Consider the following 25,744-nt stretch of genomic DNA (forward strand, 5'->3'; position numbering starts at 1 on the left):
GTATGGGTTAAAAAGGTGTTCAAGAGCACCAGTATAGGCAACAATAAAGCATATGTCACAAATTCACACATGGTTGGTGACGTTTGGACGTTGAAGATCCTAAAATAAAGCACTTGTGTTCAAAACGGTGTAAACGTATACAGTGCATAATGATTCCTATGCGTACATTTATGGAAGTTTTTTAGTGCAAAAGTTGTTGCATTTTGTACATTACTCATCATCATCCTCTTCGCTCATGAGCAGTGCAAACCGGTTATTAATCTCCTCTGTAGCTCTGCTCCCTCGTCCAGCTACTGCGCCATGTGTACTGTCTCTTTTCTTCCTACGTCCACGTTTCCTGCCCCTGCCTGATGCTGATGATGCTGGGTGACCTTTAAAGATGCACTTGTTCACAACATCCAGCAGAGAGGCGTAAAGGTGCTCAGATGAGGAGGATTTATGCATGAGATTTTCAGGGGCTTGTCCTCCTTTGAGATATTTGGCAAGACCATGTACCAAAGTACCACTGAACAACCTAAGAGAAGACCATATTAAATCATAGAGGTTTTTCTTTATCATTAGAAACTAGGCCATACCATGTTAAGTAGGGGTCAGGAATTGGCTGCAGGAGTAGTTGATTGAGACACAGCGCAGCCCACATACAAGCCTGCCACTGGCTGTAACAGTGAGCGTCCTCGAGATCCAAGCCCCTTCTCTGCCCTGGTCTCAAACGCTGCCGAACCATTGCCGCGCACAAATCACGCTCTTTAGCCGAATTTCGCTGTAAACCTATGGAGTAAGACTACATTTAGCAGATACATTTCGTGTGCAACAAGAAATTCCTCTAAAATAATTATACAAACCAGTTTGACAAAGGTTCAATTCTCCATACACAAACCCAATTAGCAGAGCCTGCAATTGCGGCTGCGAGGGTGTCGGTTTGGCTTCTCGCTGCCAAAAAACAGTTGCTGCTACAGCCAACCTCCAATGTGGCGGGACAGGACTTAAGGCAGACTCTGTCACCCCTAAAACCTCAAAAAGAACTGCAACGCGAGCAGCTGGGGAAGCCTGGGAAATGAATGTAATTGTGTTATTACAGACAATAAAAAACTTGCCACTTTCCAATTGTGCTGCTTACCTGGCCAATTGCATTCAAGGTAAAGGGTTTTTCGAGCTGACGTGCCTCCACCTGAGTTTTCTTCAAATTCAAGTCCATGCGGTCATATTCTTCCACATATCTAGCTGACCCTTCAACTTGGAAAGTGGTTCCTTTTTGCAGCACAGGCAACATTTGGCCCCTACCTTCTCCACCTCGACACAACCCCCCTCTATTTTTTCCTTGTGTCAACCTGGTCTGGCCTCTAGGTAATAAAATCCCATATATAGTCTGCCGTATAGATTTGGCACAACAATGGCTACTGGCCAGTTTCCCATTTTCCACTTGTGACATAAGCATGACCCTTTGCATAACAAAAGCATCCACAACAGAAGAAGCTAATAGGCCCTGTGCTGCCATTTTAGCAAGGCACTCCGGAAATTCAAGACGACTCCAACCATCAGGCAATCTCTTTTCCCCTGAAAACCAAAGTGCTAAAGAACTTCGACTGGCAATGTTATATTCTTGCATACATGCCCATAATTTTGAACTCACAATATCCTTCTTTTTATTCCTGGCCTGGCCACTGCATACGGCGTCCTCTTGAACTAGCCGACTAATTTCGGCCATTGCCTCAGCTGGGCTTGAGAAAGAAGAAAGCCAGACCAGTAGGCCTTCGATGCGTGATGCTGATGGTGGCTTACCTTTTCCTCTCCCACTACCTCTCTCTGCAATATTCACATCTATTAAATACAGGAGGTGGTCAGCTTCTTTAGGAATGCCATAGTCATTGCCAGTCAGCACAGCACACAAGGGCAGCAGATCCTTATTCAGACCTCCAAACCAGCGGCACAGAGCACAGGTGGTGTATCCCCGAGCTGGAATGTAGCGTTGGTTTGCTTTGCCATTGAGATTAGTCCATTGAAAGTGTTTCAATGGAAAGTAACCACCTATGGATAAAAATAATAATAAAAGGCATATATATATATATTTAAACACATGCAGCATAAAAAACATACCTGGGAGGTCAAATATGTAAAAGTCACTGTCATTGCTGAGAAGGGGACAGTTCCACTGCCGTGCCAAACATGCAATCTCCCAATCAGCCTCAGAAGGGCACTGAACCAGGGGGACTCCACTGTGGATGAGAATTTGAACGAAGACTTCTTTGGTGAGGAGTGGCAGGACAGAACCATGGCGGCTGTGAGAGATGCTGTCTGCTTCCTTAATCTTGGACTGCAGACGCTGGCACAGAGTGCTAAACTTCTTTTCGCTGGGGTCCATCCCTAATGGTAACACACAGAAATGACACATTAACAAAATAATTATAATTTACAACTTAGCGATAGGAGGCTTACCTCCATCTAGTACAACAAATGGTGTTATATTACAAGCTGCCAGTGCAGATAGGAACTGGGTTAAAATAGAATAAAAGGAATCATAGTCCCCTCCGTGCTGTTGGTCCAACCCGTGGTTAAAATAAAGGGCGAAATACAAACTACACCCATCTATCAACAACCGATTATCCCTGAACTTCACATCTTGAAGAAAGTACTTGTTCCCCTCAACAAAAGTGGTCAAACCCCGAACACCCATTGCAACTCAGGGCGTTGGACGAGATACAGTTTCCAAACATAAAAAAGATGATTGATTCTTAATGAAAACAAATGAATCTTAAGTTTTCAGATCATTCAGACCAGAGACATTCCTCCACTTCTTCTATTACTTTCGCTTTTGCCTGGCGCGCTAACCTGATGCTGCCCCCTACTGGGCCGGGTTTACTACTACACTATACCTAGTTCACGAACGATCTCGCGATACAATTCGGGTAAACAACAGCTAGCCGAGGGGGCTAGTCAGTTTTGTTCTCCAGGTTGACTACTATATTTCACATTGATCACTTTGTCTTGCGGGACAATCCCCACATTTTCTGGGGTTAACCAGCTTTGTTCCACAATGCATTCGCACAAGAAAAAAGAAAGCAGTCCGTCCACACGGTTCTGGGAGAGTCCGGAGACTGTGGCTCAGCTGGAGGTGGTGCGCCAATGGATTGGGAAGCATTACAAAAAGGTATCGGTCTGCTGCCTAATGAAGAACGAGCAAACTCCATCAGAGTGAACTAAAGAAAATAACAGCAATTTAGTTTATTATCTATTGATGCTGCAACTGTAACCGGCTGTGCATGTTGTGACTCTTCTTTACAGTTTGTGCTGGCGGATGCTCCTTCATGTCAGAGTCTGTCTACGGTAACTCTTCAGCTTTTACAGTTTCAAGAGGATGTGTTTGGCAGACAAGCCGCCAACCCTGCCCTCACCAAACTTCCAGTGAGTCTTGGTTTATGCATAATTCCATTATAATGAAGAATTGACTTGAAGTAGGTAAGGTTTAGACTTTTGTTGGTAAGGTTACTTTGTCTACACTGATGCTGTCAATGTATGCAGAACCCCCTGTTTCAGGCTGCACAGTTTTGGATCAAACTAAAAGAGTAAAATGAAAGAGTATAATGTGTGTCTTTCATTTAGGCCCAGTGCTTTCTGGACCTCCGTCCAGGGGGAGGACTCTGTCACATACTTGGAACAGCATATAAATTCAAAGCTGAACAAGGATGGTATGATTTATTGTTTAACTGCATCTTTCCGATTTACATTGTTGCCTACAGTTTAACTTCTGTCCAATTTTGCAGGCGGAGGTTTGACTTACAAAATCCATCAAGAGTGGAAAGAAATGTTGAGATGTTTCGCTGTGTAGAAACTGCACTGGTCCAGGTAAATAAATAAAACTACACATAAGTTTCCCTTAACAAAGTTTCCCTTAGCAAAAATGCATATGAAATCTTGGATATTCTGTGTCATCAGAACAACTGTCTGTCATTTCCTGTCGTATACCTGGACCCTACATTGGATCAAGAGCTGGCGGCCAGACTGAGTGACATTATCATAAAACACCAGGTAAACAGTTAGGGAACTACTAGAGGAAAGTGAGTAGACATAACTGTTCACTTTTTGTTCTGTTCTGTTTCACAGGGTTCTGTCACCGAAGACATAACACTCTCAAGTCACCACATATATCCCTCACTTACGTCCCAAGAAGGAGGTCAGTTTATTTGTGCACTTTTTCATCTCAAGGAAAAAACATCCACATTTTATTTACTTTCTTCATTCATTTTGTAGATGAATGGATGCGTCCTGTAATGCAGAGAGATAAACATGTTTTGGTACACTGGGGCATGCACCCTGACAGGTAAGTGCATTTTAACAAGTTACATAAGTGTTCCTGTTTACATTGAAAATGATTTATATTCATGTTACACGAATATAGTAATAGGGATGTGTCTGTCTGTCGTCAACAGCTATGATAGCTGGTTGTCATCACATGAAGTTGAAGGAGAAGTTGAAGAGCCTCCTGCTCTAGAAAGACCGAGAAGGGTAATCACAATATAATCAAAAACAATCAACGTACATGAGTTATCTTAAAATCTGTCCTTTTTTTCCTGGTTATTTCCATAGGTCCAGGCTTCCTGGGTTCTGGACACTGACAGTTTCAATGAATGGATGAATGACGAAGACTATTGTGTCGATGAAAGAAATGTCCCTCTTATCTATCGACATCGAATTTCCATTCATGATGAAGTAAAGTACCTTAGTAGAAATTTACAACCCAGATTCAGTCTATATAATACAGTTATAACATTAACAGTATAACGCTATAACATTGCAGGACTCTCAGTCAACTCCATCCAAAAAAAGAAGGCGGTCTCCATCTCCTCCATCCTCTGAAAGTCGAAAGAAAGGAAAGAAAGGGTGAGTTTTATTCTTCCACAATTATGTAATTATACTCACGTGTATGTGCTTATGGGTTTACGGAGGTTGTAAAGCAACTTTGAGCATCTGGAAAAGAGCTTTAAGACTAATGCATTATTATGATTATGATTGTTTACAGACGTAAGCGAGGGCAACAAGAGGAAGAGCCGGAGGAGGATTTAACCAAAGACATGGAGGATCCGACCCCCGTCCCAAACATGGAAGAAGTCGTGTTACCTAAAATTGGTGCGGTGCATTTAATAAACAATGGATTTTATGTAACATTCTCTGCAGAGCCATAAATGTCTTTTTTCTTTCTAGTGAACTTAAAAAAGGACAGCGAAAATACCCCTGTTAAAGGAGGCATCATGGCTGATTTAGGTATGTATCTGTTCTTTTCATAGACACATTTTACCAAACACATTTTTCTTATGCTGTAAAAAATATTTTGTCTTTCAGATGACCAGGACGAAGACTATCCAGGAAGGGTAATTTCTTTTTAATCATTATTACTTTCTAATTGTGTTATGTACTCATTTAATGGCGGAGCTAATTCGTATTGCAGTTTTTTTGTTTTGTTTTTAGGAATCTTCTGTGCAAAACTTTGAAAAAAAAATGTGTTGTTTACCTGTTTGTTCGTTTGTTTTTCATGTATCCGTCCACAGGAGGATGAGGAAAGCAGAGTGGAGCTGTCTCGCTTTCTAGAGGGAGAAGAAAATATTACTGAACAAACTCATCACATTATTATGCCAAGCTACACATCCTGGTTCAATAATAACAGGTAAACACGCACACACCATGACTCAATTAACCTTCTATCAATAATCACTTTCTTCATTTTCAGCATACATTCTATTGAAAAACGTTCACTACCAGAATTCTTCAATGGAAAAAACAAATCTAAATCGCCAGAAATGTGAGTGTTGAAACCAGCTCAAACTTAATTGGACATTACAGAATAATAACTGAGCAATTGCTTGTTGATTTTTTTCCTTCACTGCACAGCTACTTGGCTTATCGTAACTTTATGCTTGACACGTATCGACTGAATCCTCAAGAGTATCTAAGCTCCACAACCTGTAGGCGGAACCTCACTGGAGATGTCTGTGCTCTCATGAGGTAATATCCTAATTCAATTCTAATGAATCCTAATTCATTTAATGTTACGGCACAGGTGTGAATATCCGCCTCTGATCTTTCTTATAAAACCCAGCAGTGTATGACATAGAAAATGCTTCTTTTTTTTTTCTTTTTAGGGTTCATGCATTTTTAGAACAGTGGGGTTTGATAAACTACCAGGTGGATGCAGAAAGCAGACCCCTCCCTATGGGACCACCTCCTACTCCTCATTTTAATGTGCTGGCTGATACTCCCACTGGGCTGGCCCCACTGCAACACAGACCCTTACAGGTAACACACACAGCCCACAGCTCCACCGGCTATTGTTATTTTATGTAGTTAAGCATTGCTGCTCTTTCCCTTAGGTATCGGCCTCGCAACACATGCTGTATTTCCCAGACAGAAGCAGAGACAAGCCTTCAGATGGTCAAAACTTCGGTTTGCGCACAGATATTTATGCCAGGAAACATCCTAAGGTCTGACACAGCAACCCACAACAACAGTTCTGTATTTAGATGTCAGTAACCACTATATATTGCTATTATTTTTCAGACTAAAGGAGCAAGTGCTGGAAGGGAATGGACAGAACAAGAGACACTCTTACTATTGGAGGTAGGACAGTTGTTCAGTGTTGCTTTGTTCTCAGATATGTCACTTTATGACATCTTTTGCTCCCTTCCTTAGGCCCTAGAGGTCTACAATGACGACTGGAATAAGGTTTCTGAGCATGTTGGCTCCAGGACGCAGGACGATTGTATTCTGCACTTTCTTCGTTTGCCAATAGAAGATCCCTACCTTGAGGACTCCTCTGCCTCTCTTGGCCCTCTTGCGTACCAGCCTGTGCCTTTCAGCCAATCAGAGAACCCTGTCATGAGCACCGTGGCCTTCCTGGCGTCAGTGGTCGACCCCCGTGTGGCCTCAGCTGCCGCCAAAGCAGCACTAGGTCAGTACGCTGTGCACTAAACTGGGATTTGCTTTGATTGTTGTGTACAATTATTGTTTGTGGCTTTGTCATCAGAGGAGTTTTCAAGAGCACATGAGGAATCCATTGACAAGATTTCTGAAATGGCCACGGAAAAAAAAGGTTGGAGTAAATGTAAATTCTACAGTATGGCTTCATAAACTGCTAAAAAGAATGAAGAGATTGATTATTTTTACTCTCATTCAGAGCCCATAGATGCTGATAAAACAGAAACAGATTCCACAAACCAGGTAGTTCACAAGATGTTTTAAAATATAATCGTTTTCTGTTGCTAATGGTGTTTTTCACCCCTTTTTAAAACAGATTTCTTTAATTGTGGAACCAAGTGGCGCACAAATAGAGGGAGAAAGAGTTAAAAGGGAAAATGCTGAAAACATGCTTGGCGAGGACAGAGATGGTGCGTATTAAAATATCTATTATGCAAAATTACATTGTTATTGCATAAACATACTGGGGGTGTTGTTTTGTTTCATTCACACGTTTTAGTTATCCTGCATATTCACTTTATCTCCCTCAACATGGAGGCATATTTTTTCTTTTCCATGGGTCATTTAAGATCATTACTTCCCTTTTACTTTTTTTTTTTAACGATTTTAACAAATCTGATCTTGGTCCAGGGGTAGATGATGAAGACCATTTCGAGGGGCGCGAGGGCGAGGGAGAGCTGAGCAGTGCAGTGATAGAGCAGGACTTGGTAGAGGTAGCTGTACCTACTGCGGCCGCTGCAGCCCTGTCGTCAGCCGCGACCAAGGCCAAGGTCAGGATCACCAAACTTAACACATGCACCGATTATGGTAACGTTGCAATTTCATTTGAATCCTTCTTTTGTTGGCAGCACTTGGCCGCTGTAGAGGAGAGAAAAATCAAGTCTTTAGTTGCTTTGCTGGTGGAGACTCAGATGAAAAAGCTAGAAATTAAACTAAGGCATTTTGAGGAGTTGGAGACCATCATGGACCGCGAGAAAGAGGCAGTGAGTGCAACTTAATATTTGTTCAATCCTAGTCTAAATCATTCTATAAAGGCACAATGATTATTTGTACAAACCCTGTGTTTTTTTTTTTAAGCTCGAGCAGCAACGACAGCAGCTTTTGGCCGAGAGGCAGACCTTTCACACGGAACAACTGAAGCAAGCGGAAGTCAAAGTCCGCCAGCAGAGGGAGCAGCAGGGGCAGACTGGTTTCACCACGCAGCAAACAGGTCCGATTGCTCACATTTAAATTGAATACCCTCCTCACATTGGGCCGCATTCACAAACGTTCACTGCACGTTCATACGCACAAATTTGTTCTTAAGGCCTTCTGAGGAAGATTTTTGGCATTCACAAAATGTGTTCTTAGCTGAAAACGTTCCTCTGGAAGAACAAATCCTAAGAACACTCAGGAGGACTCTTACCCTAAAAAAAATCTCCAGTTCTGTTCACAATCCTGCTCCTGATGGGCCCCAACATTCTGAGTCATATATATTTGTACATATTAAATCATGTATTAATTAATTAATTCCAGAATGTAAATATCCTCATCATAAATTACAGATGCCTTTATACAGAAATAAGTTGGGAATATCCCTTGTAGCCTATACTTTTATTAATGTGCCAATGTATTACTGCTAAAACGTTTTAATGTTGCCGTTTATAAGTAATGCAGCATTAAATGCACTGCATAAATGTTATTTGATAAAGACAAACGTATCCCCGTGGCTCACTCTCTAACTGAGTGTTGCCTCGTCGCAGCATCTATTTAACGGACTGACCAGCGGGCAGAGAAGGAAAACCCTTTCGCGATGTACAGGGCATATCTATTTAGAATTTTTGTAATGAGAGCTAATTCGCGTGCCTAAAGGTTCAGGTGGGTCCTTGAGTGCCAATTATTTTGGGGTTTTGTTGGTTATTATTAGTTTTGGATTCGTGTTTGGTCATTCATTTCCTCCTTTGGCTGCCTTTTGCGTGCAGCACTTTTTTGTCCTTATATGGTGAATCATAGGCGGGGACATATGCTAATTAGTCGTCACACGCACGCGCTTGCAAGGTATGATTCACAAACTTGAGAACACAGTTGGGAAGGATTTTTCCTACTTAAGAATGTGTTGTGAAGATGGTGCAGTTTCCTGACACTGCCTTCGTAAGAAAGGATTTTAAGACGTTTCTTAAGAAGATGTTCGTGATTGAGGCCCAATGTCCTCTAACGCACTCGTACACAAGTTACTCGCAGCAAAGTGGCATAGAAGAAGATGACTCAACCTAAAGCATTTAAAGCGCTTGTTTAGTCCTACAACATTACAGTTTACTTGTATTGCAGATTTCTTACTACTTGAAATAAGTGCTATTCCAATATGCTAAATGATGCCTAATCTTTGCAACTAAATTAGATCTAGCATCAGAGCTCCAAAACACCATGTACATTTTTTGTTATTAGGTCAGTCTGTGCCAAATCGGACAATACCTGGTGGAGGAAGTGTGCCGGCAATGGCGTCTCGACACACAGGAGCTCCCAACGGCATGTGTGAGTTTTGTTTGTGTAATAGTGTAACTATGGATACTAGTTTTTTTATTGTCTTATGTTCCCCGTTTCTTATTTCAGACCCTTCTTCACAGAATGACGGAATAGCGCCTCCAACTTCAACCCTCAACTGAGCTCGTCACATGACCTTGAAAACATATCTGTCGTTACAAATGAATTGTTTTTACTGTGAAATGGAGTTACCCAAAAAAAACAACTGCAAATGTAGTAAAAAAAAAAGATTTCTGTTTGTATTAACCTAAATCATTGAATGTAATTTTCACAAACACAAACGATGTACTAAGAGCCACTGGTCATGTGCAGTTAGGTGTGTCATCCATTTCAATCTGTGTAAGAGTTATGCTCAAAGATGGTTGAGGAATGTCATGAAGTGCTCTCGACTTATTAAATGGTTTTATATAAATTACTTTGTTGTTTCATTTTTAAAGGATTTCACGATTTACTAATTGCCAAGAAACTGACTATCGTAACTAAATTTTGACTTCTCAGTATTCCACCATCAAGGCAACTTGTTTGACATAAATCATTTTTATTACCATTTCAATGAATAAGATAGAACTTTGATTTCACAATGGAGAGTACAGTACATGGTTGTCAAGCTTATTTGACTGTTGTCCCCTTAAGATCCTAAATGCATAGAAAATACATAAATTATCATAACAAATCATTTGTTTTACATGGAAACAGAATACACAAAAACAGCAACTGTTGCACAAAACGATTTGGGTTTGTGTTCACCAGACTATCATAAATGTAACACTCAGCCTCTGGGCATATGCAGGTTGGCCTGTCGTCCATTTCAGTCTGTAATCTGAAACAATCTATATCTATGTATGCACAGAGATACTGTATTTGAGAAATATGATGCTCTCAAGTAATTCATTAGCATATATGTGTTTAATCTAACTTAAAGCAATGTAAGATGCAATTAAATGCAGATATTAAGAATACTCCAAAAGCTCAAATAAAAAACTATTTGATCAGAAACCTCATTATTACATCAATAAGCTCATAGCACATGTGTCACGCAGATATGTTGGATCTGATTGGGGATACAGTGCTCTACTTCTTCACTGTTTGTCGTCCACCGAAAGCCCATATTGCCTGTAAAAAAAAATCAAGTTTATTATATTTAAATACATTTACTTTAGCGCACAGCGACTGGCACTAATTTAACATCTGCACAAACTCACAGCAGTGGCCACAACTGCTACAGAACCCGCCATGGCAGCAGAGTCAGAGATGTGCACATTTTTCACTTCAGCCCGAACTGTCTGCTTTGGGTAGTTAATGTCGAGTGATGCCGACCCTCTGAAAGATACAGATGTTACCACTGATCTAAATAAACAAGGTTGGACAAACATGTACTTACAAAGTTACTTACACAGAGGACATCTTGACTTTGGTGAAAATCCCTGAGTTGGTTAGAAGCTGTCCAGTTCTTTGTAATACAAATGAAGCTTTGAAACAGCTCATTCCCAGTCATTTTTATTTAGATCAGTATAAGCTCCTCCCTGAACCAGACACACCTCACTAATTATCATTACAAAACTGCCCTCATGATGCCATCTTTAGTTTCACTTTTAAATATTGACATAAACTGAAAACCTTGTACTATAATCACTTACAGGGGCACCGCAATATAAGACAATGCTTGGGTGTCTCAGTCTCCCTGCGATGGTAACAAACTATCTACATTTATTTTCCCCAATTATACACTGTACCCTCAAAAGCATTCTAATTCTCAGAAACAGCATTGTTCCAGTAACTCCCTGACGGTGCAACATTCCTTCTATGATTAACATGTGAACGAGCCTGATTATTTATGTCCTGTTGTTTTATGTAAGTATCTTTTGCTTTCATTTTCATTTGGTTACCAATGAACATAATAAAACAAATCAAGCTGCAAACAACAAAAACAGAAAGACTTTTCTACTGGATCACACGGCCACCACCTCAAATAGTAGAATATGTGTGACCAGTTTAAAAAAAAAAGCATATTTTCAATTGGTGATTCTTAGATTGTAATAAATTAGTCCAATCCGGGTCTAAAACGAGGGTTTACACTATTAAACAAGATGAATGCCTAACTTAAATGAATTACTAAAACATAAATGGAATTACCTTCAAATCCAGACTCAAAACTCACCTGTTCAGGCATATGCCACCTAGTCATGCACTCACCATCTAAATGTTGTTCTGTTTCATTTTGTTGTTCCACTTAATGTGCGTTTTGAAAGGCGCTTTTAAATGAGTCTAAAAAAGGTCAAAGTAGCACCAGTTGTACTGTTTTAAATCGTGTCTTTACTGAGTTTGGGGAAGCCTACCAATTTCTATATCATTTACAGGGAACCTTTGAAAAGTAAGTTGGCCTGCCTGTACAGTATAAACTAAAGGGAAACCTGTGTTACCCTGTGGTCTGCACAGAAAAAGAAAAATACAATCGGAGACACAAAAAAAAGAAAAATGTTCTGCGGTGCACTGCTAATCAGAGCAGAACAAAATTGCACCCGCTCCCTGCATCCCCCACATACATACACACTTCATCTAAAACTACACTGCAGTGACCAACACAATCCCATTCCCCTGTATCTATAACTCGGGTTGGGGTGATTGAGCTATATCCAGAAAAGTACAAGGAGACTGGCTGAAGAGCTGACAGATGGTTCGCACTGAGGATGGAAGAATGGCTGTGGTCAATGCCAAAGCTCTGTTGTGTTCAGGCCATGTTTTTTTTTTTTTCACATCCTGTTCCCATGTCGAACAGCAAGAGGTGGGCAAAATCTCCAAGTCCCCACAGGGCATCCCACCTGTGTCACAGTGCACAAGCTTGTGACCTGATGCAGTATTTACAATGTGCTTCAATGTTTGCTTTGGTTTGCTCTCACTTATATTTTTATTCTTATTTAGTGATGCAATGTTTGAGTTCAGACACTTTCGGTTCACCCAGCACCAAGAACTGCTATAGACAGACATCACTTCATTCATAATCATTGAATACACAAATATAGGAACATTTTTACTGTGTGTTCATCTATTTTCTATTAAAAACACTGGCCAATTAATACTGCTGTTATGTCTTTGGGCAAGACAGTCAGTACAGTCAGAGAGGCCATTAGATTAGTTTGGACACAGCTATGGAAGTAGCTCATGAAGTGTGAATCAGGTAACAGGGACAGGTAAAGATACAGGTCGATGTATGTGTCTCAAGTTGAAATGAAGGCTTAGTATTGAAAACATTTAAGGAATTATGTATCAGTTCTGAATGTGACAAGCACATATCTAGCTAATGAGCACAGTGACAAGTTAAATATAATACGACAGTAGTGTGACAGGCACATGACATGACAGGCAAGATGCCCCCGTACTTTTTGGGGGTTGTTGCTAATTACTTTGTTGTGTGAAGTCCATAATTAGAGCTGTCACTCTATCACTACCGAAACTAAAAGTAAAACAACACACCACACAAGACCTGTTACATGAACGAATCACAATGAATCACCAATCCTCAAACTGGGCAAACACCAAATGAACTCTACTGCCTAAGGTTATAAGATGCAAAAGTCATCCTCAGACCTAACCAGTCTTGTGCTTATAGGCCTACAGAAATGAACAATGCACACACAATGCATAAAGATGTTTTTTATGTATTATTATTATTATTATTTTATAACCACTATTAGGCTATATTTCATATTATTGCTTTACAGCGTTTCAAGTGCAATTGTCCTTCCAGCAGTCTTAAATTGTGGGGGAAAATATGACACATTTGGAGACTGGAACTGTGGGAGGGACGAAGCCAGAAACAGCTGTTACTTATTAGTTTTAGTGTTTACAGCAGAGGCTGCTTGGAGGCTACATCATGTAAAATACACAAAATAAAATGTTGCCTAATACAAACACACACTTCAGTGCACGTCCACACAGACTAAAACGACACAAATCTAGTTTGGGGCGCAGTTTATGCATTTGCGATGATGTAAGATGGAGCATACTGACAGGCAGTGACAACAGAAGCTGCCTAAGTCCTTCAGTGCCCAGCGTGGACACTGCTGTACAGGATTTTTTGCGTGCATCTTGACTCTGTGCACGTTACCGTGCTGTTGTGTGCCGTGCCGTGCCCCATATAACAAAGGCTTATCGGCTCGAGTCGAATACAGCATGCTAGAAGGCAGTGACAAAACCGGCTTATTAAACCCAGCCTGCAGACCCTCTGTCGGTGACGCGCACTACTACTACATCTAGTGCTGCCGACGGACCCCATGCGCACAGTGACAAACCAGCGCGCCAAATCCGCAGGAGGACAATGAGACGGAATCAGAGCCATTAGCGGTGATAGTGGAAAAGACATGGCTGAAAGGGTCGACATTTGAACACGGCGGAGGGATTGCCAAAGATATCCGCTGTCTGAGAGCACATTTACTTTGTATCAGTCTGTCAAAAGGATACGTCTGCAGAAGGTGGAATGGCGCGCGTTCACGGTCGGCTGGGGACCTGGCAGGTGCTGCTAACTATCTCCATCTTCATCCACCCCTTGACCACTCACGGTAAGGCATTCATCATGTTAATTTTAAGTCCCCCGAGTGCATATGGACGTGTGCGCACACCTGAGGCTTATTGCACCTACAACTCTGCTCTAGCCTAAATATTATGACCTGTGCACGTCGAGGGCAGTAATGCTTTAACGCTTTGAGAGAAGCTTGTATTTGGTTCTTAAGCACAGAACATCGTATGCTTTTTTTATTCACTACAAAGCCATAAAATGTGTAGACTTGAAAATGACATGAGTCTGATCATTGTGACACTTGGGCATGGCCCAATCAATCTCATTGCCATTAAGAGTCCCAGTGGAGGGTGTGTCACCCCACATTTCGGCCATTAGAGCTGGTGAATACGAATGGATCAATATAATGTATGGTTTGCAAATGACCGGAGGCGGACAGAGCTTCTGACAGCTGCAGCTGTCAGAAGCTCTGGGAAAGGCGCTCTGTTAAAAGCAGGGAAAGGTGGACCGTGGCTCGGTTGCAGGAGGTCCATTCACTGCTTTGGTGTAGCATTAAAGGGACGCCACAGACCCTCTACTCGCCCCGGTTTGTAGGAGACATGAAGTCGGCTAATGTGGTGAGACATATGTCATTATGTCTGAGCGCGAGCTGCAGAGAAAGGCGTAAAATGAGGAGAACCGCTGCTGCCCAGCAACAGGGTGGCGCGTGCACGCAGGGTCGCGGAGGTTCACGTGGACCCGCGCATCCCCTACACACTGCATCTCGCCCTCAATGTCAGCCCAGCCGTGAACATTGTGACATATTGACCACGGAACAGAAGCCGGCGTCCTGCCTGTCAAGCTCCCACGTGGTTGGCGAATCTCATCATTTCATTATGATAAATTGTGAAACATTTTTGCACATGCCCTTGCTTGTCCATGCAAATGGATGACACACTTAAACGGATTGGTGACCTCACATAGACAAATAAAGGTTACAAAGGTCTCCAATAAACAGTTGATTTGAGGTACAAGCCAATAAACCTTAAATCAAAAAGAGAACAAAAGTAATAGGCTACAGAACCTTCATCTATGCATCACAGAGCTGCACCTTTTCCCCATGGGATACGCCTATTCAGGGTGCACTGCAGCATGTCCACTATGTGCACATGAGCCTGCACTATAGCTCAACACTGTATCACAACTGACCAATCTCTGAAATGACAGACACAAACAAAAAGCAATGTTTCATCAGTCAATACAAGATGCAGAAAATCCGCCCATTTCCCGCTGCATGAGACAAAATCAAAGACTGCTGAGCAGTGCTGAGGGAATGGCTATAGAGCCAGTCACAATGACCTGCAGGTAAATTGTGTTTCCATGGTAACCGCTTCAGCGTGATGCCTGAGGTGAGATGCTGGAGTCGGCATTTGGCACAGCCTCACCTTACAGAGGAATCAGCTTCAGTGTACATGCAGCTCAGAAATCTCTATGACAATACAACTATATCTCTTGTCGTTACATTGTCATTTTATATTGTCAGTTTGGTCAATCTAATGTATTATGTGGGTATGACAGACAGACATATAGATATATGACAGACCTGCCAGACCCTTTTAAAATGGGCCCAGACACAGCCAGCCACAGCAATGGAACATCATTCATTTTCAATGTCCATTAAACGTCTAACTTTGACTGACATACCAGCTAAAGCCAACATACTAATCATTTAAAGGAAATAGTGGCCCAATCACCTCTACTACATTCGAGCCAGCCAAACGTCTCTTCCCTTTTTTAAATTCCTTTCAGATTTTAGATTCCTCCTTTTGCTTTCCCAGAGATAGACTTGGCTTGAGTGACTGACTGATTGAAAAACAAGAGAGCGAGAGACTAGGAACACTACATTCTCTGTTTGTCTGGCTCCACTGCTTCTTTCAACATGGCCGCTCTTTACATCTCACCATGGCAACTGCAAAGAGGTGAGCATCGCTGTTCCTGAGCCACAACCGAAAAAGTCTTCATGACTCGAGGCACGTTCAGATGGTTTTTCCGTTAATCCCTTGAACGAAGTGCCAGACGTTGAAGGAAACGGCTCTCATTGGACACAGTGTGACTTTGGATTTTAGGGGGAAAGAGAGAGAGAGGAGAAGCCAGCCAAAGATGAGTGTTTAGTAAAAGTTTGGCCAAAAGCACTGACATTACTAGGCCAGTGGAAAGAATTCTACTGCAAACTTTGGGAAAAAACGCTCAGACTAAAAGGTTTTTCTTGCTTTTTGGTCCAGCTGTTTCTCATCACCGATTATTAAGAACATTAGCCTATGCTGATGGCACATAATATCGTGTACACAGGCTCGAAGCTATTTCAGAAAGACATTATTACTATTTCTCTTAATACATCTTATTTTATACAAATAAATGGGCTCTGTTTTAATTCATGGCCACTGCAACTGTGTAGTATTTTTATTAAAACATATGCAAATACATTAAAATTACTTTATATTAGTTAGTTTGGTAGCACAGACAAATAAAAAAAAATAACTGTATTAATATTTTTGGTTGATAATTAAGCGTAGAAGAAACAAGTTACAAGTTGGCGTGGATTTAGATGACCGTCAATGCGAGACAGGACCAGATGACCAAAATCAATTCCCATCACAAAGGGTCAAATGGATTTTATTCAAATTAAGCTTTTTTTTCTCTATTGTGATTTTGCTGAATTTTGGCTCAGAATTAAGCAAAATAAATGGTTCAAATGCTACAATTCTCATGTCTTTCATATGTTCTGATTCCTTCATGGGTTTTGTTCATTCCTTGATTTATTTATCTTACATACGCAGCATTTTTTTATTGGTCGATATGTAATGTGGCCTATATGTCTCTGTGGCTTCCTGCCCAAAACACGAAAAGCCAGCCCCCCTTCCCCTCTGAACTAATCCGTGCCCAGTCGTGGTCCCTAGAGCAGTCAGTCAGTGCGCTTAATCCTACTTCTCTAGTCTGATTACACGACAGAATCCAGCTCTTGTTCTGATGTCTTAGACAATTAATTACTTAGTCCCTAATAGTACACTGGGATTTGTCCAGACATACTTTTTTTTTTAGAGATTAACACAATTTTATTGAATTTTACAACAAAAAAGAAACCCTAATATTAAGATATTTTCCAAATGAGTAAGTGAGTCTTGTTTTAAGTTTAAGATATGCCATCATCAGTAACTTGATTTAGCAATTTTTACTTATTTAGCAATTTATTTTAAAGATTTGCGTGTCATCATTCCACCCCGGTATAATAATCTTCATTCTAATGGGGATGTTATGTGATTTACGGTTCCACAGCACAGCTTTATATCGATAATAAACATAGGCTTATCCTTGACTTTGACATTGCAGTGTGTATCATTCCACTTAAGACATAATTTGCCTATATGTAAATCTTTTATTTCCTAAAGAAAAATATAATTTTGTTTGTGTCCAACAACAGGGAGGCACGCCCTGGGCAGGCACCATCGTCACCATAACCAGTCGTCAGTCAGCAAAGTGGCCTTGACGCCTAAGATGGTGCTTAGCGACGACTCTGCAGAGAGAGATCACCTCATTGGCCTTGGGGCTTCACTGCCACTCAGCTCCAAACACCACCACTCTCACAAGCACAAATACTTAGATTTCATAGAAGAGGACACCCCCGTAGGAGAGGAGCTTACTGCCGGGGGCGCGGGTCCAGACCAGCCTGGGAACTCCATGGTTGATGACGCCGTGGTAGCTTTTCACAGCCCTACTCCTGACATAGTGCCAAATGATGAAGATGTGGCTTGGGCCAAAGCACCACAGGCGCAAAAACAAAAGACTGACAGTAAACAAACAACTTGGTCACTTAATGACTTTTATGAATACGCTGACACTGACCTCTCGGCAGCTGAGCCCACCCCTGAACCAGAGCCCACCCCATCGCCTCCCGCCACTATGGAAGATGAAAACCCCCTCCTGCCTGAAGTCACAGAGAAAGTAAGGCCTGATAGTGGGGCATCTTTACCTGTCCCAACAAAGGTGGCTCCAGGCAAAGCGGATGATGCTGTTGGGCCAGATGGATGCAGGCTAGGCTTTGTGCGCTCTGGGACTGGGGTGTGTGTGTCCCAATGTGACCTGGAACCCAACTTCTGTCTGAATGGTGGAGTCTGCACTGTGGTGTCGGGAATGGGTGCTTTCTGCAGGTGAGATATTTCTAACAAGTAAAATTAAATTGAGATGTATCACTATCCTTTCACTCCTGGGTTTCATCTGGCCAATGAACCAATTTAGTTTGATGGTGGACCACAGCAAACGGTGGTCTGTTTGCATTGTAGGGAGTTTATTAACAAATAACCAAAGATTTAGGACATTTGATGCTAGACAGCGCTCTACAGACACATTCAAGTGAAGACAGAAGGCAGGCTTAATGTGTCATGGGTCTGTCAAGATTACAACAGGGTCGCTGAAGGATTAGCTCCATTTTGAAGCCAGGGGTAATGAGACTTCTCATAATTTAGAGGCACACATATAAATTGCTGATATAAAAAGATGATTACATTATGATATTAAACGCATGAGTAATAGCATCTCCACATATGCAAGTCAAAGATAGCACCATCTGTTCTGTCCGGCAGTGTCAGTTAGAATGTAAACTTGTTGCTCAATTTGTAATACCTGCTGAGTAATAGCACATGCAACACACACAGTTTCACCCACAGATGCCCTGATCCTTTGATCTTATTAAGGGCTATGCTGCAGCCTGATTCCAGACCTGAGTACAATATGGCATCCCCTAAACTGCTTCTACTACTGCTACCATGAGCTTGAAATTGTTCTCGTTTCCACAGCAAACCCTATATGTTACTCTATTTATTTTGGGTTATTTTTATTACTATCATTATTGTTTTTTCATCCAGGTGCAACATGCAGAACTACATCTGGAACAAAGGCACTCGTTGTGACCAAATGGTGACTGAGTTTCAAGTCATGTGCGTGGTGGTGGGCGTGTCCTCCTGCGTGCTCCTCCTCCTTTTCATGATCATCGTATGCTTTGCCAAAAGACTGCACCGCCTCAAGAGCGAGAACCGGCGCCTTCGCAAACGCAGGTGGATGCACAGTAGTGTCTCTGTGTGTGAGCCAGCAAGGAAGTGACGCTGCTAAAATATGTGATGCGACTGCACTCGTGGAATGGGTGTGATTTGCAGGGGTTTTTTTAATAGCCAGTGTAGCATAACCAGGTGCAAGCGTGGTCAAAATATTAACTCAAGTAAAAGTAATGTTACGATTAAATAATTGTACTCTGGTAGATGTGAAAAGTCCAAAATAATCCAAATAAACAGGTAGGTTATTTGGCACATTTATAACTTGAGTAACTGAGCATGAAAGTAGTAAGGTTTTTTTCTGATCCAACAGGAAAAAAAATTATAAAAATATTTGTGAAAGGGAATATTTCCAATTAATCAGGGGTGTCCAGACCGTTTTAGAAGAAGCATTTTCTTAAGTAACACATTGGCTGAAAACCTGAATGTAAATACAGATTTGCACTAAAACCTTTTTAGGTTATATTCACGTAGAATGATTAAACTAATTAAAAATGATCATCTTTGGTGTCTTGAGAGCTGATGTAAGTGGATTTCTCAAAGATCAATAAAGTCCTATCTTCTCTTAATGTGTGCCAAGTCAGCAAGAAGCGCAGAGGCCAATAGAAATTGGTCAGAGAGCCGCATTTGGCCCCTGAGCCGCACTTTTAGCACCCCTGCCATAAACAATAGACAAAATATTAATTCTAAATGTAAGATGCAAGATAGGAAAACCTAAATATGTTCTTATGAGTCAATATAAAGCCTTAGTCACTTATACCCACAGTGGAAAGAGCAACTTTTTTTTTCACTCGAATAAGGGTACTGTAATTGCGAAACTGTATTACTCAAGTACAAGTAGCTTGTGGTACAATTACTCTACAAAGAAGTTCCTTCAAAACACTACTGAAGTATGGGCTTTAGTATAAAGTACTGATTACGAATCTGTCGACCTACAAACCAGATATGGAGCACAAAAGTATGTGAACCGGTCTCACTTTAATAGTATTCCACCTTTATATCAAAACACAAAGTATACTTCACTATTCTTCACGTATTATATTGTCCTTTTTTCCAGTAAATACCGTCCTCAGAGCACAGAGCCGCAGACTGACGGCCTGTCCCTCTCCACGACAGCGGACGGCTCGCAGCCCAATGTAAGGAAACTGTGTGACACCCCGCCGCCTGCTCCCCAAGCTCACACCCACAACCTGGCGTACTATGACAACATTATCTGTCAGGTATGCCCGACCTCTCCTCCTGTTTTTAACCCTGTCTCTGTCCAGTCATTTTGGCCCCTGCTCCGTCCCCCCCCCTCTCCCTCCTATTCGCATACTGTTTTTTTGTCCTCTGGGATCTCGAGTGGTGTCTGAGTTGGTTTGTTTGCTGTGTGATTGCATGGCAGTCAGTCTGAATGTGTGCCAATTAGAGCTGCTTCAGTATTTTAAAGTATATGCGGTGTGTGTGTCCGAACTCGGCAAACTCACCCTGGTTGAACGTGCAGCTTGTCTTTGTTTAACGCTTTTCGCTGCAATCCTTTAGAGGCCAACAACAACAAGCTATACATGGGAATATAAACCTAGAAATCCCTATAACCACTTCCAGGTAAGAACAATGGGAATGTGGACATTGCCTGCAGCTCTCCCTCCTTCCCTCCTCTGCTTTGCTTTAAAGTTGTAGATGGCAGATATTGAGTCTCCATATACTCCGTGCAGCTGCAACACTGTAGGTAAAGCGATTAATCATCCCTGCAAGGCTTCCTATCTGCTCCGCTCTCACTTCTGTGTTAATAAGTAGAAACTTCACACGTTGCCGGCTCCCATTCCTGATAAATGAAGCCTCCATTTTGTTCCAACCGCTTGCCTTACTACAACAGCAGCCATCTTGAGTCCATTTACAACCCCTGTATCTTTATGAAATTTGTGCATGTGCGATAGTGTACAGTGCATCAGTAGCAGCATGTGTGTACGAGTGTGGCAATGTAGGTAAATGGTGTCCTGTAATGCTTTGGTGTAATGATATCAGTTATCTGTGTCCATCAGTGTTGGTTTGGTTCTTTGCGGGCTTGGGTGTGGGTGCTTTTGGTATTAAGCGGAGTTTGGCAGCCATTGACTTTATATATTTAAAATCGATCGGCCCATCTGCCTTTTTAAAATTGGCATTGATGATGAAAAAAAAAACATCCTGGTTAAGCTCTAAATGAAATGATAATGGGTGTACTTTTTCAGGACATTAATAACTTGATGATAGGATAGAAATGAAATGGTAGCAAGATAGCAATGCCTTTCTCTGCTCTGTTTCCATGTTATTACCCAGAAAATCTTTGCACTGGGTTAGGTGTACATAATTACCATAATTGCCATCGCATTACACTTTAAGGTGCTATTTCCATCTAATTACCTTGTTATTACAATTGTACAGTGCTCCCATAACAGCAAATTATCTTGGCATTTGGCCATTGAACTCTCAAATGAAGTTTCAAATAGTGTTCTGCAGTTGTTACTGATCAATATTGACCTACATACAGTCTGCTAATCCTTTGGCCTTAATTTGTTTCCAACCAATCAATGGCTCAAAAGACAATATACACACATGCAGTTTTACACTTTTGTTTTGAAATCCTGAAATATGTAAACGGAAAAAATACATTCAATTAGCCTCAGTTTGCAGTAGTAAATGAAGTGAACCTATAAGGTCTAATATGGTGGAATACTGGATGCTTCCTGCATTTCAGTACAGTGAATCTGCATGAATCTTTAGAAATGTCAGGGTCAGAGGCTGGAAAGCCCCTGTAGGTACATAGTTTGTGCAGTGGTCTAAATGTCAGAGGTCTGTGACTGTCTGTCATTTTTAATAATATCTTTTTTTTTTTAAAGGATCCTAAAGTCAAGTATGCTTATATCCTCATTCAGTGTTGGCTAAATTATGTTCTGTACTGTATTGGTGATCTGCAAAATTCACAGACATTTGTTTGAAAGTAAAGAAATCCGAGGCACATCTGGTCTATGCTATTCAGACTTTTTTTATTCAATAAGTCAATAAGTAAATATGTCACAGCCACCCAGCATGTTTATAAGAGACGTGTATATAGGTCAGAGTGCAATTCACATCTCTTTAAAAAAAAAAGTCTGCATTAAGGGCAATAACCTTTGTTTACAGGATGAGCCCCAGAAGCACAATGACCTGAAGTCCCCACAATCCAAGGAAGATGGCTCAATGAATATTCTTAACTCTCACTCTCCCAAACATGAGAACAATCGTCCAACCTCGATGGGCCACGAGCACGGCCACACCCCTCACACTGCAGAGGAGAACACAGAGGTAAACATGCTCCAGAACAACCTGGTATAATCACAACATCTGCCTAAAGCAGTAATGGAGATGTACATCTAACAATCAGATGCACAAAACAGGTTTATAAAAGGCTATGATTGTTTACACCTCTAAGTGCAACTATATTTTACATTCGGCCGACTTTTTAAAATATATGTAAGCACATTTTACGATGCAACATACTGTAGGAAGCACAACTGTCCTGTTTACAAGGCTGCCAAGGCAACAAGTTTCGCATCGTGGCGCCCTGTGTCCTCTCTTCTTCTCTGCTGGACTTACATCTCTGGCTTGGACCAACTAATGACAGACTTTTCTCTAAACTGATGCCCTGCCTTGGTCTCTGACCAATGAACTTTTGCTCCTTCATTGTCCCCTGTTTCCCATGCCCTGCTCTTCCTCCTCTGCTTGCCCCGCCTTACTGTCTATTTCTACCCGCATGCATTGATGTTATCAACAAAAAAGTGTCTGAAAACCTAATATTTGCAAAATAAGTTAAGTGGAAATCAAGTGAGTATGTATTTGAAAAATATTCATGTTTGACATTGCTAATGTGAATATCTAGAGTTCATGAGGTGAAAGTATTGCTTGGAATTGATATTTGAATCTATCTACATATTACACACGCTGTGTCTTGGTTTTCAATGTGATTTATAATACTTTCATGTACTTGAGGTTCTTTTGTACTTTTGGGTATTCATGAAGACTTACATAGTTGTTGGAATAAATCTTTTTCATTTTACCCAGCTTGTCCCTGTGTGTTGCTCTGTTAGGCTGTTCTGTCCTTTCTGCATCTTTCTGCATGTCTGCTAAAGAAGCTAACTACTGCCAAACTGCTCCTGTGCTAATAATAACTTACTGCATGGCTATCCCCACTACAACAGACTTCTGTCATGACACAAGGTACACAGACTCAAAAGAGGGCCATTTCAGCACCATGGACAGTTCTCGGGTAAAGACAAAGGGTGTTTTTCAAGGATTTCCAGGTTTTAGCAGTTCTACAAAACATTAAAGCTTCCATATTATACTTATCACTGTTGAAAGTACCTATAGATAACTGTATTTGGCATTTCATGGTGTATAACTAAATATACAGTATGTACCGTAAGTAACATGGGTCGTAAAAATAATTATGAACTTCTTAAAAATAATCATTGTTGCCAGATATTAGCAAGATAAGACAAGATAAGATAAGATCAAATCTTTATTGTCTGTTTCAATAGAGGCAGAAAGTCATCTTTGACATGGCTCAAAAGGAAAGATATTGTTTACTGTCGGACTTTCAGCAATTTATTGATACGTACTCTGTTAGTCCCCTAGTTTTGCAACAATATACCAATAGAGTATACTCAACGTGTGGAAGAGAAGTAGTAGAGATACATACAACATATGTTAAGAAAGTCAATTTACAAAGTCCAGTTGTATTGTTTTTATTTTGTTTATTACTCCATCTAGTGGTAGAATGTGACACAGCACTCATCAATTTATCAATCTCACTTTTGACTGCTATTTTAGTTGTGTTTATGTATTGGATTCTTCAATCATGCCATCCCCCTGCCTCCCCTTTTACATCAGGATGGAGTCACCATTGGCCTGGAGGTGCTCCTCCCCAAAGAAGCTAAGCGGCATTCGGACGGTAACCCACTTCAATATGATGTCTTTCTCTACAAAGTCGCCAATGACGGAGACTCTGCCCAAGCTGAAGCTTATGTGGCCAACCACCCTAAGTCACCCAAAACTCCTAAGTCTTCCAAGTCTCCCAAGCACAAGTCCCCAAAGTCTCCCAAACGCACCTGTGACAAAGCTTTTCATTCCAGAGACCCTCTCTCTGAGAGGCACTCATCTCTTGGCCACCAACTCTCATCCACTCACCACCAATCGCCCAAATTCCGTCATTCAGCACCCGGGTGCTACTCCTCCCCATCCTGCCATCAGTCCCACCTCTCACCTTCACAGTACAAATGCTCCTCATCCACCACACCGCCTCAGCTCCGCAGGCCTCGTGGGCGCTCACAAACGCCTGGATCTCAGTGCTCAGCTCAGGACGGCCAGAACCAGGGAAGACACATTCATCCATCTCCATCATCTCCTCACCTCACCCAGCCTCCACTATCACCGACGCGGATCAAGTACAGCCCAGTCAGCACCAGGTCCCTGCCTCCACTCTCTTGACCTGCTTTTAGAAGTATCCTGCACAAACACCTATCATGTTTCACCAACTCCCTATCAGAACATATACGGCATATATTTTTATACATACATTCATGCTTACTCTCAACCTCCAGATATTTGTACCCAGAAGACAGCACTGCACCTGGTCACCCAAGAAACCAGGGAAATGGATCTGGAACAGCTCAAACACAACATATGCTCACAAGAGGATGCTCCAAATGCAGACACAAGACAATGCACTACAGACATGTCGTAAATGGTGTAATGTAAATGAAATCGTATTAAAGCACAAGTGTGATTGGTGTGAAGTCCTAAAGTTCAGAAATGTGTTATACTAGGTTTCTAATAGAATAGAGTTTATTATACAGTAACAATGTATTTCTGTGTGTTGTAGGCTAAGGCTATGCTAAAATTTTGGGGAGATTTTCCCATATTTCTTATTGCAAATGAATACATGCGACAAAATGATGATGATGATTTTGTGGTCGATATATATAAAAAGGTTAATTTAATAACTTTTTTACTTTAAGGTCTATTTTTCTCTTTAGTTAGCAACTAAGTGCACAATTGCAACGGAATTTCTTTCACACAATTTTAATATACATGTATAAGAAAAATATATTGCATTCTGTGACTATTTTTCCTTGGGCCAGCTCACAGGCTAACCTAATGCATTGGGGACATAATCACATGGCGTAAAAAGATCACGCTTAGAAGGTTTTTGTTTCGTTTTTCTCTGTAAAAATGTAGCTAGGCTACATGAAATGAATTATAAAGAATAAAGCTTCTTGTAATATTGTCTATAATAAGAAATTGCTTAAAGGTCATAGGGCAGCAGATTGTCACCTGTTTGATCCTGAAAAAGGTCACCCTCGTGGATCGTGCAGATCTGTAATAAAAGTAAGGAGGTCTGCGTAGGCGATCCTAGCCGTGCTCGCATTAACTGGCGCTCCTACACAATGACTGATGACGCTACCAAAGAGGCCATTTCAGCGCCACAACACCTGTTCCAGCCCTGCACCAGCCCCGCTCCAGCGCTGCTCCAGCCCTGCTCCAGCCCTGCACCAGCGCTGAGGTGAAGGTTTAGCTCTGTATTCCAACATGCTCACTCTGTTATAAGATAAGATAAGATAAGATAAGATAAGATAAGATAAGATAAGATAAGATAAGATAAGATAAGATAAGA

At 41.3% G+C, this 25,744-nt stretch overlaps 3 protein-coding genes across 6 annotated transcripts; 2 read left to right on the forward strand and 1 right to left on the reverse strand.

Moving 5' to 3' along the window:
• Positions 1 to 36: 36 nt before the first annotated feature.
• aste1b (asteroid homolog 1b) lies at positions 37 to 2,802 on the reverse strand. The gene is made up of 6 exons (XM_079570605.1): positions 2,434 to 2,802; positions 2,095 to 2,361; positions 1,118 to 2,025; positions 843 to 1,047; positions 576 to 768; positions 37 to 514 (listed from the first exon to the last, which is right to left on the reverse strand). The coding sequence occupies exons 1-6, from the start codon at positions 2,669 to 2,671 to the stop codon at positions 211 to 213; spliced, it is 2,115 nt and encodes a 704-aa protein (XP_079426731.1). The 5' UTR covers positions 2,672 to 2,802; the 3' UTR covers positions 37 to 210.
• Positions 2,803 to 2,886: 84 nt separating this feature from the next.
• On the forward strand, positions 2,887 to 9,895 carry smarcc1b (SWI/SNF related BAF chromatin remodeling complex subunit C1b). Its single transcript, XM_079570609.1, has 28 exons — positions 2,887 to 3,145; positions 3,280 to 3,399; positions 3,598 to 3,683; positions 3,759 to 3,840; positions 3,931 to 4,023; positions 4,099 to 4,168; positions 4,246 to 4,315; positions 4,425 to 4,500; positions 4,582 to 4,704; positions 4,793 to 4,875; positions 5,015 to 5,121; positions 5,197 to 5,256; positions 5,335 to 5,363; positions 5,541 to 5,656; positions 5,720 to 5,791; positions 5,881 to 5,994; positions 6,132 to 6,285; positions 6,360 to 6,470; positions 6,547 to 6,606; positions 6,679 to 6,937; positions 7,013 to 7,078; positions 7,163 to 7,206; positions 7,280 to 7,373; positions 7,594 to 7,733; positions 7,812 to 7,946; positions 8,041 to 8,173; positions 9,388 to 9,474; positions 9,553 to 9,895. Exons 1-28 carry the CDS (start codon positions 3,032 to 3,034, stop codon positions 9,603 to 9,605), a joined length of 2,751 nt encoding a protein of 916 aa, XP_079426735.1. The 5' UTR covers positions 2,887 to 3,031; the 3' UTR covers positions 9,606 to 9,895.
• A 3,622-nt stretch (positions 9,896 to 13,517) lies between these two features.
• LOC306973556 (chondroitin sulfate proteoglycan 5-like) lies at positions 13,518 to 24,900 on the forward strand. 4 transcript variants are annotated; one of them, XM_079570479.1, is made up of 8 exons: positions 13,518 to 14,039; positions 17,454 to 18,180; positions 18,895 to 19,083; positions 20,135 to 20,297; positions 20,599 to 20,661; positions 22,216 to 22,377; positions 23,962 to 24,536; positions 24,672 to 24,900. In XM_079570479.1, exons 1-8 carry the CDS (start codon positions 13,958 to 13,960, stop codon positions 24,826 to 24,828), a joined length of 2,118 nt encoding a protein of 705 aa, XP_079426605.1. In that variant the 5' UTR covers positions 13,518 to 13,957; the 3' UTR covers positions 24,829 to 24,900. The 4 variants fall into 4 exon arrangements, with proteins under 4 accessions (XP_079426605.1, XP_079426606.1, XP_079426607.1 ...); XM_079570481.1 differs by having other exon boundaries at positions 13,530 to 14,039; positions 23,962 to 24,022; positions 24,672 to 24,868; XM_079570480.1 differs by lacking the exon at positions 20,599 to 20,661 and having other exon boundaries at positions 13,525 to 14,039; positions 24,672 to 24,889.
• Positions 24,901 to 25,744: the final 844 nt, after the last annotated feature.

Source organism: Gobius niger (genome assembly GCF_951799975.1).
Source record: "Gobius niger genome assembly, chromosome: 14".
In the NCBI taxonomy this organism is placed as follows: Eukaryota; Metazoa; Chordata; class Actinopteri; order Gobiiformes; family Gobiidae; genus Gobius; species Gobius niger.